Below are 15,593 nucleotides of genomic sequence, written 5' to 3'. Positions count from 1 at the left end.
GGGGGGGGGGCATGAAACCATTTTTGGTAGAGTTAAAAATCAAGTGTTTTTGTCTTCAACAATAAAATGTCAACAATAGATTGTTTTAGGAAACTTTATTTTTCGCATTATTCATTTAATTTTTTTCCAAAGTCATTTTCAGTATGTTCAAAAACAAAAGCAAGTGCATGTTCTTTACATATTTTGCAGCATTACTCAATTCGGCTATTGTACTTAAACAGCCCTGAGATCATTCCACTGGCATCATTTCATTACCCAGTCCAACAACAAGAAAACAAACAAGAAAAAGTGCAAAATCTGTCTTATACTAGTACAACAGATTCAGAGTTCGTTTTTTTCCCATAACACACATGTACTTGAAAATAATAGGGTGGAAACTTACACCACCTGTAATTTACTAGTGTTCCCATTTCATTTCATAAATAGGTCAGGATTGTGGATCTTCAGAGAAATGGCAGTTGAAAAGTTATTAATAGATAAGAAGTATCTGCCTTCAAGTTTTTAAAGTTAAGTGCATTACAAGGTGACATGGCTGGTCATATCATTCAAATCTCATCTCAATACTGTGAAAACCAAAAGACTTACATTATAGTCCATATGTCCATTCTGGATAAGAGCATATAGTTTTTATTCTAAAATATACAAATGAAAAGTCTCCTTGTCAAGCCATAATCTGTTCTTTTAATTTGAATCCATATCCATGTTCAGTCATATCGACATCTTCAAGAGCTTAGAAAAAGTGGCAAATTTTGCTTTGCACATCAGCGGTCTTTCGTTTCATTCTAACGGCCATTAATGTAGTTTTCTCCGAGCGTTAAGACCATCTGTGTGGATCTGGCTTCCATCTGTGTCAGAAAAACAAACCATTTAAACCAAAGAATTTATCCATTTAAAAAAAAAAAAGTCCAGGAACATGTCTTAATGTATTTTAAATCAGTTTTGGTTTCATGTTGGTTATAAAACACTACAAAACTAAAAGACTGAAATCACAGTCTAGTTTATGACTGAAAACTAAATGGTTTCTTATTAAACAGATTGTGTACCTTGTATTGATCCGTCAACAACAATTTGTTTTTAAATAACTTTGTAGTACTATATTAATTACTAGAGATGATCAGCTAAAATTAAATAAGAAAACCCAAGCTTTGCATAATCTTCAAATAAAGTTAAAAAGTTAAGCTTGATTTATAAAAAAGGAGCAAAAAAGATACATAATGCAATCAAACATCAAGACAAACACAATGAACAATGTGGGCATGTTTCAACTGTCCCTGTGGGCTTTCCTAAAGGTGTGTAAATTTACCTAAACCAAAGAGCCATGGTGTTAAAGAATGAAGAGGAGCAGGAGAGGAAACAGGGACAGACAGAAGATGAAGCGTGCTAGAGCACAGCATGGAGTTACCTGAAATAGGAAAGAGAGGAGGAAAAAGAAGAGGAAGAAAACACCAGGATGACAAATGCAACATTACAGAGATGGAGCAAAGTGCTTTAAACAACATCACACCAGAGTTGTGCTATAGCTCATCCATTCTATCCAATGCACATGAAGACAAAAGTACAAAACCTTTGGTGTATATGTGACAGAGATCATGAAGTTATCAAGCCCCTGTAGGCTACGTAGTTAAAGGTGAAATGTGTAATTTCTGAAATGATCAAATGGTTTTGGGAAACGGAAGATCAAGTGGAGTGCATTGCCCATTATATAAAGCAGAAATATTAAGAGTAGCACATTTGGAATCAATGCCATTTGGTGCTTCAATTGGAGCACAAATCACTCACTTCACCTTTAAATAAACAGAGACGATTCTAACCAAGTTTCCATGCTTATTTTTAGGATTAATATATGCTCACCGTGTGTGAGACCATGATGGAAAGTTCCAGGTACCGGGCCAGGAAAAACAGCTCTTTTACAGACCTGAGGCTGTCCAGGGATCTTAGTGCCAGGGCTCAGTCCAGGGAACGGGAGAGCATGCAGGGGGGCAAAGCTTGGTAAGACACCCGGCTGTACTGTGGTGGGATGGGAGGATGGAAGGAGAGATAGAGAAGGGGTGGGAAGCGCTGGGTTCCCACAGGAGATCTCACCAGCTGCCTGAAATACAAGCAAAGAGACACACACACTTTTTTGTTTTTTTGCTATTGTATTCTTAGGCAACAGAAACTTAAAAGTTTACTTAAAAAACACTTGTACACATTCCTAGTGTACTGTATAATATAAAATAAATATTTATATAAATATTTACAGTTGCAGCTCAGAGATGTACAGCAGGGGCGTCAGACTGGGGGGATAAAGCGTACCGAGTACCCAGGACCCAAGGCGGGGTGATAAAAATGCAATACCCCATCCATTGGTATCACTATGGTATTTGGTACGGGAGCCCAGCAAGATGATTTGTACCCAGGGCCCAAAATTTGGTGCTATGCCGCTGATGTACAGTAGCATTTAAGTAAAAAATTAAATGAATAAATGTAGGCTAAAATTAAAACTACACAGTCTTCAATATACATTCATTAAAAGCTACTGTATTAAAGTTTTGTTTAAATTTATTTTTCAAGAACAGGGAGTGATTTTCTTTTTGTCTTTTGTTGTTTTATTAACACAATTTGAGGTTAACTGTCCCTTTAAGGACAAGTGTTAACAATCACTGCGCTGCTAAGACCTGCTCGCATCTCATATACAGACACGCGATTTTACTTTCAATTTAGACATAACTGACTGTGTTTATGTTATCCTTGTGTGTATTTGACATTATTAGCACAGTAAGAGTACTTAGTCCACTAATCACGTGTGTTTGACAGGCTTTTAGTGCGCACGCTCAGCGCATGTGAGACTGTGTATATGCAGGCAAATGAAACATTTAACCGGCAAGGCTTTAAAACGTATGCAAATAATTAACTTTCGTGATTGTGAATAACTAGTGTTCTGTGAGTATAACTCTCTGACACCAGCATTTCAAGCATGGCTAAACACCCCCTAACTTTAGTGCATATGGTTGGATATTTGCTCATATCAGCGTGTAGACTCTGAGAGAAAAAGAAATAATTCATTAAATGCAAAACCGAAAACACCGCAGTTCAAAAGCGCGTATATTGAACCGTGAATGCCATACCCAACGGTTCAATATTATATTAAGAATTGTGGCATCCCTACTGAACATCCTACACTGGACATTATGTTAAAAATTTAGAAATGATTTTGACACCACAACTTATAGATATGATAATCCACATGCAATAAGCAACCAATATGTGTCTTTCGTGTAAAGAACTCACTGCTGCCATAGAAACGGGGGTGTCAGCCATTGAGGTGGTCGTGAGCAGCCTGGCCACTCCCTGCATCACTGACGGACAGTCACCCTGAGCACCATCTGGGGGCGCCACCAACGTCAGTTTTGGAGCCGCCTTCTCTCCAGCCTGAAGTCGCTTTGAATCCAAATCTATAGCAGACTTGGACCACATAATCTGGACCGATCCAGCACCTTCTGCGGTCACCGGACTTCTCTGAGTGCTGGCATGATGGTTCTCATCTTTTCCCATCCCTTCCTTTTGGTTCTGATTAGATGGATGTGTAGAGAAGGTGGCAGATGTTTGTGTGTTTGATGGAGTTTTGGCAGTGGTGCTTAATGTTGCTGCAACTTCAAGTTGCATGCTTGCAGGTACACTCAGACGCTTGCGTTTCAGTGCTGGTGGGCCCTGGATGTCCCTGTTCTTACTGTCCTCTGGGGCGGCACTGCCCTGTGTATTTATTGGATAAAGCAAGGTTTAGAAACAAAAGTCTAACTAGATTTTCCTAAAGAATGCAACATTCCTGAAAGGAATTTGCATTTTTTTCCCTGATGTACCTTTTTTAGTTTTGTTGTACCTGTTGGTTTCTTCCTTGCCCTGTACAAAATTAAGAGAAAGGGTATAACAAAAAATTAACAAAATGAAATTTTCTTTGTTAACTAAGTTTAAAAAGTTCTTCAGAAATATTGGCTAAATATACAAAAGTGTATAGTAGTGTAAAATTATACTTACATCACACCAGTGATGTGACCATGAGCTTTGCGGGTTTCTATAAGCAGAATCCTTTAGAAACAATTAGCAAGACACATATAACATAATATAATGTTTAAGAGCAGTTTAAGACATGCAAAGGACATAGGAACATTGTGACCAATTGCCCACTTTCTTAAAATATGAGACTTCTCTTATATCTTTACAATGATGTCCACAATTTCAGAGTCTTAAAGGTGAACTATGTAGTATTTTTGCAGTAAAATATCCAAAAACCACTAGGCCACTGTTATATATTTTGTTCAGTTGAGTACCTACAATATCCCAGATGTTTCCAACTATTTGTAAATTGTGAGAAAATTGCTATTTTAACTAAGGACAGGGACGTTGCAGCATTGCATTTGAGAGAGTCGCCTGTCAATTGCGTCATATCTGCGTTACCCTCGGTTTCGGCTTTTATTTGGCAGGAGCGCTTTACTCTTAGCAGTGTGAACAACTGAACGCACGGAGTAACGTCATAACATCGTTTTAAACACACTTAAATGTATCTAATATGATAAACAGAGCTCCATTACCTCAAAATCATAACCGGAAGAGCGGATCTGTGCAGGCGCCCGGCAAATGAGTCCCGTCCCGTCATAATAAAAGTCCCGGTATTCGCAAGGCGGGTATTTGTTTAACAATCGCTCCAGCAGCTTTGCTCAGGTCCATAACACTCATCCCTGCTCTGCTTTAGACTACAGTAACGTTAATAACCGCATGCATGAACGTGATTTCTGCCCGAGTCCTATTTTTCACCGGCTGTGATGAGAAGACCACATCTCCCAAGATGCTGCGCTCACACTTTGCGTCATCAAACTACACATTTGTTTTGCATAGGCGCCCTCCAGTGGACAAAAGCTGCATAGTGCACCTTTAATGATTTAATTTGTATACCTGGACTGCATCCATCCTCTAGGCCACAATGGTTTAATATCAGCCTCCAGGAATGCTTTCAGATACTCCTCCAAACTAGAGCACTCAGGCGACTCAGAATCATAAATCATCATCTTCAAATTGACAATCTCACAGAGCAACTCCCTGTAAAGGTCAAGAGTGGCATTTGTGGACACAGGTGATCAAAATATCTCTCTCCATACATAGAACTCCTTTTTCTATCATTTACTAGTAGCTATCAATAACTTAATAATCATGCACACACACAAGAGAACAGACCTGATCTCTTCATTCCATCTGAATCTCTTGCGAGGCCCAAACACTCGTTTTCCACTCCTCTCCTCTTCTTCCTCGTCAGAACCATCAATCGCCCTCTCTTTCTCAGCCTCGAGCCTTAAAACACAAAAAACAAACCAACCTGAGAATGCATACTAACAGAAAACTACATATCAATTAAAATGTCAATGACTGTATAATGATGCAATGAAAGTGATCAAGGTATCACCCATTAAAATGACTGATTACTTGGCAGCTCTGGCTTCAGAGTGAGCTTGGCAGTGACTCTGAAAACGGGTGATCTGTTCTGGCATGGACATGGCCACCGCGTTCTCCAGCTTCTTCAGCAGCTCCTGCAGCTGTTCATCCTCATGAGACACAATCTTACAGAGACATTACATGTATACATTTATATGAAATCCAGTTCTCTCTCCCTCTCTCTGTCTGACCCCAAGCTTTTAAAGATTAGTGTGTGTGTATATTATATATGATTAATTTTGATTGTTTAAATTTTGATTAAAAGATTTGGAAATCATGTACAGTAAGAATAAATAAAGTAAATATATATATATATATATATATATATATTAGGCTTGGGCGGTAATACGGTAAAATGGTATACCGCGGGATCTAAAAATAGCAACGGTATCAGTTTCAATACCGTCAAACCGTCAAAAAAAAACAGATCAACTTACATATTGCTGATCAACAATTAATTATTAAATATTTAATAAGTTGAACTAATTAAACTATTTACATATTAAATACTATTTATTTATTAAATGCCTAAATATGTGTATGCGTTGTTGTGACAGCGTGGATGAGAGAGAGAGAGAGAGAGAGAGAGAGAGAGAGAGAGAGAGAGAGAGAGAGAGAGGAAAAGACGGCGAGTCGGGCACTGAGTTATTCGGTCTCGAAAAAGAACACAACTTCTGCAGTTTGGAAGTATTTTGGGTTTTGACGGTAAATACAGACGAGGCAATTTGCAAATTGTGCAACAAAAAGATGACGGCGAGAGATGGAAATACCTTGAACCTAAGGGCGCATATCCAAAACCACCATCCACTCACTGCTGCGTGGATGAAAAACCGAGCGCACCCTCGGACTATGCTGTAATATTGCCGAAGCCTTTTGTCACACAGCTGGCAATGTAAGCAATAAGCATGAACTCCACAAAAATCAAGTGGACATGGGACTCACAAAAAAAAATGTCAATTGTCTGACAATTGTCTCATAACGGTAAGCATAAAACGTGCAGAGAGTTTCTCAGGGGCAGGGGCTCAAATGTAAAAAATAAAATAAAAATATAGGCCTATATATATATATATATATATATATATATATATATATATATATATATATATATATATATATATATAAGCCAAGCCAACAGTTTGTTGACGCTGTCTGAGCCTCATAATGTTTTAATTATTCACGGTAATACCGTATACCGAGGTAAAATAGGGAGGAGGTTTGACGGTATCAAAATTTGGATACCGCCCAAGCCTAATATATATATATATATATATATATATATATATATATTATATATATATATATATATATATATATATATATATATATATATATATTTTTTTTTTTTTTTTTTTTTACTAATTAGTAGGCGTATCTCGATCAAGTTTTTTGAATATTGGATAGGTATCTGCCAATACAAAGTCACGATCCAATACTTGTTTTTTCCTAGTGCTTGCTGAACATTACAGAGAGATTCTGAGGGGCTCAAATGTGAAAAAAGGGCATTGGTCAACAAAGAGTAATTACAATATGACAATTACTGAAGTTATCATATTCATAGGCCTATATACTTTATACTTCTATAACTAAAGCATCACATTGAAATTCAAACGAACAGAAAGCCTCACAACATTTCATTTAATTGGCCATCTTACTCGTTCTGACAGTGACCTAAAAAGTAGCATTTAAATCCTATTGTCATCCTAACAACAAACAGAGGATGTTATGGCACTGACGTTTCAGTCTGTTCTGAAGAAAATATGTGAGTAACAATAAATAGCGAATAAATTACTTTTGAGTGATTCCTTACAAAAGTGTGCATCTAATATGTTAAACACTGAAGCTCAACGTGTGTGTGTGACATGCTAGAACGTCACATTTAAGCTTCTTTTCCTTTTAATGCTGGTTGGCAGAGATCCTTGAAGGTGCACTTTCCACCACCTACTGCATGACACCTGCGTGACAGCTGACGTAAAATAAAGTATCGGGCTCTGGATAGCAGTATAATGAGGTTTCAAGCAGTTTTGCACTTTTACAGACCTGCTGTAGATTGTGGAGTTTTTTGGCTTTTTTAACCAGAGTGCCTTTGCTGCAGGACAACTGTGATGCCAAGTAGGAGAAGATTCTGGAGCGTACTTTCCCACTAAAGTGTTTGGCGTTTCCTTCCACACTGAACATATAAAGATAAGGAATCAATACATTGATTTAAATTACATTATTTATTATAGAGCAGGTAGCATCTTGATTGTATTGCAATGATTGTAATGTAACTCACTCTAGTAAAACACTGTTGAGCTCTGAAGACAAAGTCTCCATCTTATTTTGTCCTTCAATTTTCCTGACCGCCTAAAGAGCAAAATAAGTCATGTATACCTGCAAACTCTTGTCTAATCCTCTTAAGCCATAAAAGCCAACAATACCTGGGAAAATTGCTTAATGTGTTGCTCTAGTGTAGGTGGCAGTCCATCGGGGAGTGATGTGGGGGGCTTCTCAGTGGCGGACACTACCAGAGCCTCTCCGTTATCTTCCAGGCTTGGAGAGCAGACGTTCTGCGGCTCCGCCAAGAGCCCGTCCAAGTCAAAGTCTTGCTCAGCTGCTTTGACTGCTTGAAGTAGTTCGTCTGCACTGGCAGAACCAATGAGTGTGAGAAGAGGGTCAGATGAAATGGGTGGTTCTTGAACCTCAGCTTGCATGGTGGGACCAGTGTCATCGAGAGCATGCGATTCTCTCTCTCTAGCATTGAACATCTGCAGCTGCTGAAGCTTTTCCTTATGGAACTTCTTTAGCATCTTTTCAATACTTAATGGCTTCTTATTTTTCTTCTTCTTCGCAGATGATTTGTCTGGTGAGGTGCTGAGAAGGAAACCAGAAGAAGGAAAAAGCAAACAATGAGGATATTTAGGAAAGAATCAGTGGACACCTTGTTCCAAAAGGAGGTTGTGAAAACCTTTAAAGGGAAAGTTTACCCAAAAATGAAAATTGCCCCCATGATTTACTCACCCTCAAGCCATCCTAGGTGTTTTTGACATGCTTCTTTCAGGCAAATACAATAAGAGTTATGTAAAAAAAAATGCCCTAGCTATTCCAAGCATTATAATGGCAGTGAATGGCAGCCCAAAAGAGTGCATCCATCCATTGTTAAAGAAATCCACACGGCTCTGGAGGGTTAATAAAGACCTTCTGAAGCATGTCAATGGTAGCCTAGAAATCTAGACGCACCCTAGTGGCAGCAATCTAATCTGCCGCGAGTGTTGCCTAGCAACTCTCAATACACTTCTGAGCTGTAAAAAACAAACTCTGGTCAGGCCAATCACATTGTGTATAGAGTCGGTGGGCGGGGCTTAACATAGTGACGGCAGAATTGCGCTTGCGTGCTTCTAGTAAACACAGAAGCTGGCGAATGGCGGTCTTTCGAATCAGCTTTGACCGCGACTCTGGAAGACTTGGAGTTAAGCTTTTCTCTGAGAAAAGAACAAAGAACAGCACTGAAGTCATTCTTAAAAAAGGAAGATGTATTCAGAGTTTTGCCAACCGGATACAGCGAATGTTTAATCTATCAACAAGCTCCGCTTCACGTTCCTCTGGTTGGTGTAGCGCTATCCTATCGCGTGCAGAGGGTGTTTGAAAGACAACTGTTTTTCCCGCCCCTCGGATTGAGCCCTGTCTATGGTGAGTTTCCAGACCAAACATCTTGATGTGGGTCTGGCTTGTCAGGCTAAGTCAATGGGTTTTTGTACAAAAACGAATCATATTTAACAAGTTAATCGACTTACGGAAAAAGTTTAACTAGCGGGTAACTGGATGATGATGTCGGACGTAGCGTAAACATTTGGAACTGCGAGAGGTGCTACACTTTCTTCGTAAGTTGAATACTGAAGGCAGTCCGCCGGAAAGTTTTACTTTATAACGTGTTAAATATGGATATTTTTCTTACAAAAACACATTGATTCGCTTCAGAAGGTCTTTATTCACCCCCTGGAGCTGTGTGGATTACTTTCATAATGAATGAATGCATTTTTTTTGGTCTTCAAATTTTGCCATTAAAGGCTTGGAAGAGCCAGGACATTTTTAGATATTGTATTAGTATGAAAAAGTGTCCTATACACCTAGGATGGCTTGAGGGTAAATAAATGATGGGATAATTTGGGGTAAACTATCCCTTTAAACCAGGGACACATCAAGCCGACAGTCGGCAGCTGGGCCATTTTTAAGCATAGGCTGTAGGCCGACTTAGTTCTTTCGGAGTGTTTTGCACTGTTGGCTCTAGTCGGAAGGTGTCGTTTATTTTGGGCTGATTCAACATGTAGAATCGGCATCGGGCTGTTGGTGAGAGAGAACTCTGATTGGCTGTTCAGCTTAGCGAATGAGAATAAGAGCAAGTGATGAATACGAGCAAGTAAATCAAAACTGAACAGACAGAAGGGTGTTATAATTTTACGTCATCTTACCTGAGCAACACTGCGCAAATATTATCATAACAACATGAGTAGGAACCACCCACTTAAAGACCCACTCACTTTTACTGTCTCTAATTCAGCACAAGTCTGTTCACCTACCCATAAACGATAAACACTTTATTATTAAACACACGTTAGACGTTTTATTTTCACTTTTCTAATTTTTCTTCATTTTTATCTTTTTGATCTGATATGCGATGGGAAAAGGGAGTTGAGCGAGTTTGGCAAATGTGGATTCAAACCTTGTGTTGATTGTGTCAAAACTTTCTACCATGTGCCTTACCTCTACACTATTACCACTGATAAAAATCTTCCATAATTTTGTCTGGCCCATTCAGACATTTATTAAACAAGACGGGCTATTTGCAATGTAAATGGAATTTACTCCAGTAAAAAAAAATATAATAATAAAAGTTTGCTTCCGACACACATGAAAGAATGTGATCAGCGTGATTGATATTCAAATTGTTAAGCAAGCACTGCTTTGATTATGGTTTGTATAACTGCAGTCTTTGTTTCACTTTCCCTTTTTGAATGCCGAATATATCTACTTAAATAGACAGTTCTCTCCTTTACACGAAGGCACAAAACAAGAATGCTAGTTGACAGTCGCATGTGGCCCTTTTGTCGTGTTCAGGTGCTGTTTTTTCCCCTATGCAGGTGTCGCGAGGGAACAACACAGTCGGTTTGGTGTGTCCCTACCTTTAAACAATGTACTCTTAATCTAAATTGATCTATGCAGCAGCAAAAACCTCTTCCTGACTTCCTCCTCTTCCTTCTTAGCAAGCATGTCATCTTCTCTCTTTTTCTTCCCCATCTTCTTGTCTTTTCCTTGCTTAAGCTTTCGTTTCTGACCGAAGAATCAGACCAAATTAGATAATGTTGACAAATGGAAACGTTCATATATTGAACAATTTTGCAAATCTTTTGCAGTTTTTTGCAAGATAGCAGGTACAAAACAGACGGAAGGGTCATCGAATGCATTTACGCACCTTTGGTTTAAAACCATTGTTCTCAAAATCGTTCTCGTTATCTCCCTCAGAGGCCGGCCGGAACTGGAGGGTTCCAGAGTTGATGTAGAAGCCTCCATATCTGGTGGTGAGACAAGCTGGGACGAGCTCATCATACTATGGCAAGCAATGGCAGGAGAGAAAAAGATGACTTGAGTAAAACATGCATGTGCTCTATAAGGGGAATAATCTGATAAAGGTGGTTTTAGCATCTGGCCTGAACTCACAGCCTCAGAGTTATCAATGAATGAATCAGATTCATCGTAACCAAAGCCTATATCCACCAGGTCCTGTAATCTGTCTTTTTTTCTTTTGCAAGCATCACCCTAAAAAAGCAGATATTCATGTAGATGAAATACAATTTAAATAACACCACCTCTATAGTTTTTCCCCCCAAAATAAAAATACTAAATTTCACTTTATGTGGTTATGTAACCCAGTCACATCATAACTAAAACAAGTGCAATATATGACTCATGCTGTTTAATTCCACCTTTACCACAGTACAGTAAGGCAGTCTGGGGTATTGTTTTGCATTTCGACTCTTGATATTTACTTGTCTCCACAGCATCTTGACAACCCAGCTAAAGTTCGCTAATGTTGACATAGACTTCCTTGTGATGAAGCTAGAAATATAACATCTTTACAGAATTCATACTCACATATTTCGCTTCAAACTTCCTTGCAAGCGCCTCCAGTTCATCTCTCTCCCTGTCCTCCACCACCTCATCTGATGTTTGTAGTTTCTTTTTCTCAGGGGCTTCCTTAAAATGAGAGAAGAGTATGTTCCCCTAAATTCACCAGTAGTGGTTTAATCCTTAAGAACTGTTTGGCAGCAAAATTGCAACACTTGCTTAAAGCAATTTTGTTTTAAACTAAACATGGGTAAAATGCTATAAAAGTAGCTGTAAATCACAGCAAAAGTTGTGGCAGAAATGACTATACAAGAGACCACTGCAAAAATAAAATCCACATCCACAAAATCAAAAACTGTTTAAAATAACGAAAAAAGATGCCATGTTTATGGACCTTGAATAATGCAAATTGTACAAGTTTATATTCACGCACATATTAAACAACACAATGCTAATGTTTTAAACTTATGAAGAGTTCAGAAATCAATATGTGGTGGAATAACCCTGATTTCCAATCCCAACTTTCATGTTTCTTGGCATGCTCCCTATCAGTTGGTCACATTACTGTTGGGCGACTTTATGCCACTCCTGGCGAAAAATTCAAACAGCTCTGCATTAATGGCTGGTGACCCTGTTGATCACGTTTCAGAAGCATTCAGTGGGGTTCAGGTCAGGAGATTGTGATGGCCATGACACAGTCTTCCTCTGTCCTCCATCCACATAGGAAAAAACAATCCTTTGAGTCGCGGAACATAACCTTAAACGTGGGTTGAGTCACACATCCTTCACAAAGACAGATCTACCGGATTCCGATCTTCTCTGATGAGTTTTTTTTAGCTTTGCCCAACACCTGGTCCTCTAATTATTACACAGAGACCTGGAGAGGCCTACAACCCAGTCTCACACCACCACTGTGTAATTCGGTGTAGGGTTGGTGATGATCTGGTGATTCTTCAGTAAGGCTAGAATCAGGCAGATCTTTGTGAAGGATGCATTATTCAAGCCACAGTACAAGGTAAACATGCTTCCTTCTGCTCTGACAATGTCTCCAAACTCAAAGGATTGTTTTTTTCCCGCAGGACAATGATCAAATCCACACAGCCAGGCCAATCAAGGTGTGGCTGGAGGACCACCAGATCAAGATCGTCATGGCCATCACAATCTCCAGACCTGAACCCCACTGAAAACCTCTGCAATGTGATCAAGAAGGCTAATCAAGAAGGCTAATCAGCAATTAAATAACTTTTTTTTGGCATGAAGTAGCCCAACAGCAATGTGAAAGACTGGTGGAGAGCATGCCAAGAAGCATGAAATCTGTGATTTGAAATCAGGGTTATTCCACCAAATATTTATTTCAGAACTCTTCCTAAGTTAAAACATTAGTATTATATAGTCAATATAAAATTTTTTTTTTTTTTTTTTTTTTTTTTTGCATTATTCGAGAGCTGACATGGCATCTTTTGTCGTTATTTTGACCAGTTGTCATTTTCAACAAATGCTCTAAAATTATTATTATTTTTTTTTGGTCGATCAAATAGCTATAGTGAATGTGAATGAATATTTACCTTTGCGCTGATTAAATCCGTGTAACAAAACTCAGGGCAGCGTTGTTCATCCGGCTCGAAGAGTTTTAATTCCACTCTCATCGCGGCATGAAGAAGCGGAGGCGATACGACCGCTTGCGTCGGTGCTAGTAAACCCTGTTGGTCACTGGCAGTGGGTACAGAGGGAACGGTGGGAAGAGGAAAGTGTGCATTGCTTGAGATTGCGGTGAGATGAATTCTTCGTGGTGCAGCCATTGCTCAAACCGATAGCAGCGTTCACCGGTTCTCCCCGAACAGGTGCGCCTTTGGTTGATTAATTATGAACCTGTGACGCCAATTTAAGTCAGTGTAATTTTCCTGCTTAAAAAGGGTAAGCTGCGCTTCGTGACCAGTCTCCTGGAGGCCTGAACTACATCATTTGAATGTCTCGTCTGGCAGAACCGTTCCTCGGAGTAACGACTTGTCTAAAACAGGCGTAACGTAGCAGTTGTATTTGTAGAGTAGACTGTTTTTTATGTGAAAACCTAACCATGGAAAGCTGACGCAAAACTTCAATATAACCTGAAATCAAAACCTGAACTGTAACTGTAATCATTTTTTTTATGATTCAGCAATCACGTCACACTAATGTTAGTAGAACTGCGGTAGGCCTAGCCTAGTCCTGATTAATGACACATATTCAGCCATCTTCTATATTCCACTTATGTGGGACGCGGGAGAATATGTAAAATAAATATGATGAAATGAGTTAATATAACGTTAAGGGAACGTTCTGGAAACCTAAAATTTGTTATTTTCGTCCCGGTTAACCAAAAACAAACGTGCAATGTCCTGGGAACCAAAAATTGTTAGCGGAAATGTAATTTCAGGTTTTTATGCGTTTGATGGCCATTAGCCTACTAAAATTAAGGTTTTACGACAAAAACAACAAGTTAAATCACGCTGACTTAACCGCTTCACTAACCGTAGTTTAACCATGGTAGGCTAAACTGTGGTTATACAAATCCGTAATCAATCCGCCAAAAAAAACATGGTTACTAGTTTTAATATAGTAAAACCATGGTTAAATTTTCGTGTAGCAAATGGGAGGATATGTGTGTATTTAGGGAGACATAGCCTACAAAATGTCTCCAGGAACCTGTTCGGGAACTAGGCTACTGCCATTTCTGAAGAAACCTCTAGAAATGAAACATACCACAGATGTTTATCCATGTAATGGTGATTCGTTGGTGTGCGGTTTTGTGTGGCATGTTCTGAAGTCTCCAGCAGCCAAGCTCTTCTGAGGGGTTTCATTCTATCTCCGCGGCCCTCGGTGAATCGCGTAGCCGTCGTCACACCGACAGTCGAATACTCTCCATAAAGAATTCGCTCGAATTATCATGGCAATGGAGGATCGCTGTTTTCAAACGCGGAGCGCAAATAGGAAACAGCCAGGCTTTATCTCTAATAAGGATTGCTCGATGCCTCGCTCATATATCGATCAGAAGACGTTTTGTTAGTTGTAGCGTATTGATGATCAGTTATGTGGGTGCGATACATCTTTACTAGACTCATCATCACTGATATGGACACTAACTATTTCCAAAATCACATTTCACTGCTGTGATTGGACGGACCACAGCTAGTCAGTTTAGTCGTCATCATCCTGCGCCTGACTTGGGCTACTTTTTTTATTAGGACATTAGTGTGTAAGGAGTTGAATATTCTCCCGTTGTGATTCAGTTGATACAGTCAGGTAAGGTTAAAGACCAATAACCTAAGTGTTACTGTAAATATTAAGTTGTGTATATGACATTAATATTTAACATAGCCTATATCCATTATTAATTCCGTGACCAACAGGACAATATGCATCACTTTTTTACCCATCAGTAGCTGTGCTTTGACAAAGATCCACAGTGCCATCTTACAAAAGGTCCGCCGTTGTGCTGTCCATGGTGCTGAATTAATCTGTCAGTACTGAAGTAGAAAGACATCCACCACTATATGGACGAGTCTTTCAAATACATGCATGGCAAGTGTAACAGTCTACTGCACTTATAGGCTATAATGTATTTGTAGCCTACATTCTTATGTTTCTGCTTAGTGTTTGAAGAGGTTCTGCCTATTGTCATCCAATTAGTAGAAGCTGTTTCTGAGAGTTTTTAGAAGGCTGTTCTAGTCAAAAAATGTTCATTTATTTATTTTATTTATTTATTTTATTAATTAAAATAATATGAAGAATCTTATTTGACGTTTCACATTACTTTAAGAATCACTTGCAGTTTCAAGCCTTTGCTGGATGTCATGGTGACCAGTAGATGGCAGCAGATTAAAACTTAAAACTGAAGGTAATGAGTGTCAATCAAACTACTAATTTGGTGTGTGGGTGTCAACATATTCCAATGAAGTCAGTGCAGTTACATTAATGGACAACTTAGTATTTTATGCTTTGGCCATTATTTGATCAAATAAAGTATAGGCAAAGGTTTAATTTTGTAATACCAT

At 38.9% G+C, this 15,593-nt stretch overlaps 1 protein-coding gene across 4 annotated transcripts; it reads right to left on the bottom strand.

The window, feature by feature from the left end:
• Positions 1 to 78: 78 nt before the first annotated feature.
• ubn1 (ubinuclein 1) lies at positions 79 to 14,955 on the bottom strand. Of its 4 annotated transcripts, none has more exons than XM_067442107.1 (18): positions 14,302 to 14,954; positions 13,128 to 13,272; positions 11,590 to 11,691; positions 11,155 to 11,253; positions 10,910 to 11,044; positions 10,670 to 10,767; positions 7,881 to 8,313; positions 7,736 to 7,806; positions 7,501 to 7,630; positions 5,455 to 5,588; positions 5,209 to 5,322; positions 4,930 to 5,073; positions 4,015 to 4,065; positions 3,840 to 3,879; positions 3,271 to 3,732; positions 1,852 to 2,089; positions 1,304 to 1,402; positions 79 to 845 (listed from the first exon to the last, which is right to left on the bottom strand). In XM_067442107.1, the coding sequence occupies exons 1-18, from the start codon at positions 14,397 to 14,399 to the stop codon at positions 793 to 795; spliced, it is 2,646 nt and encodes an 881-aa protein (XP_067298208.1). In that variant the 5' UTR covers positions 14,400 to 14,954; the 3' UTR covers positions 79 to 792. The 4 variants fall into 4 exon arrangements, with proteins under 4 accessions (XP_067298208.1, XP_067298209.1, XP_067298211.1 ...); XM_067442108.1 differs by having other exon boundaries at positions 13,128 to 13,431; positions 14,302 to 14,953; XM_067442110.1 differs by lacking the exon at positions 1,304 to 1,402 and having other exon boundaries at positions 14,302 to 14,955.
• Positions 14,956 to 15,593: the final 638 nt, after the last annotated feature.

The sequence above is a fragment of the Pseudorasbora parva genome, chromosome 4 (genome assembly GCF_024679245.1).
Source record: "Pseudorasbora parva isolate DD20220531a chromosome 4, ASM2467924v1, whole genome shotgun sequence".
In the NCBI taxonomy this organism is placed as follows: Eukaryota; Metazoa; Chordata; class Actinopteri; order Cypriniformes; family Gobionidae; genus Pseudorasbora; species Pseudorasbora parva.
This window is presented reverse-complemented; position numbering and strand designations above follow the sequence as displayed.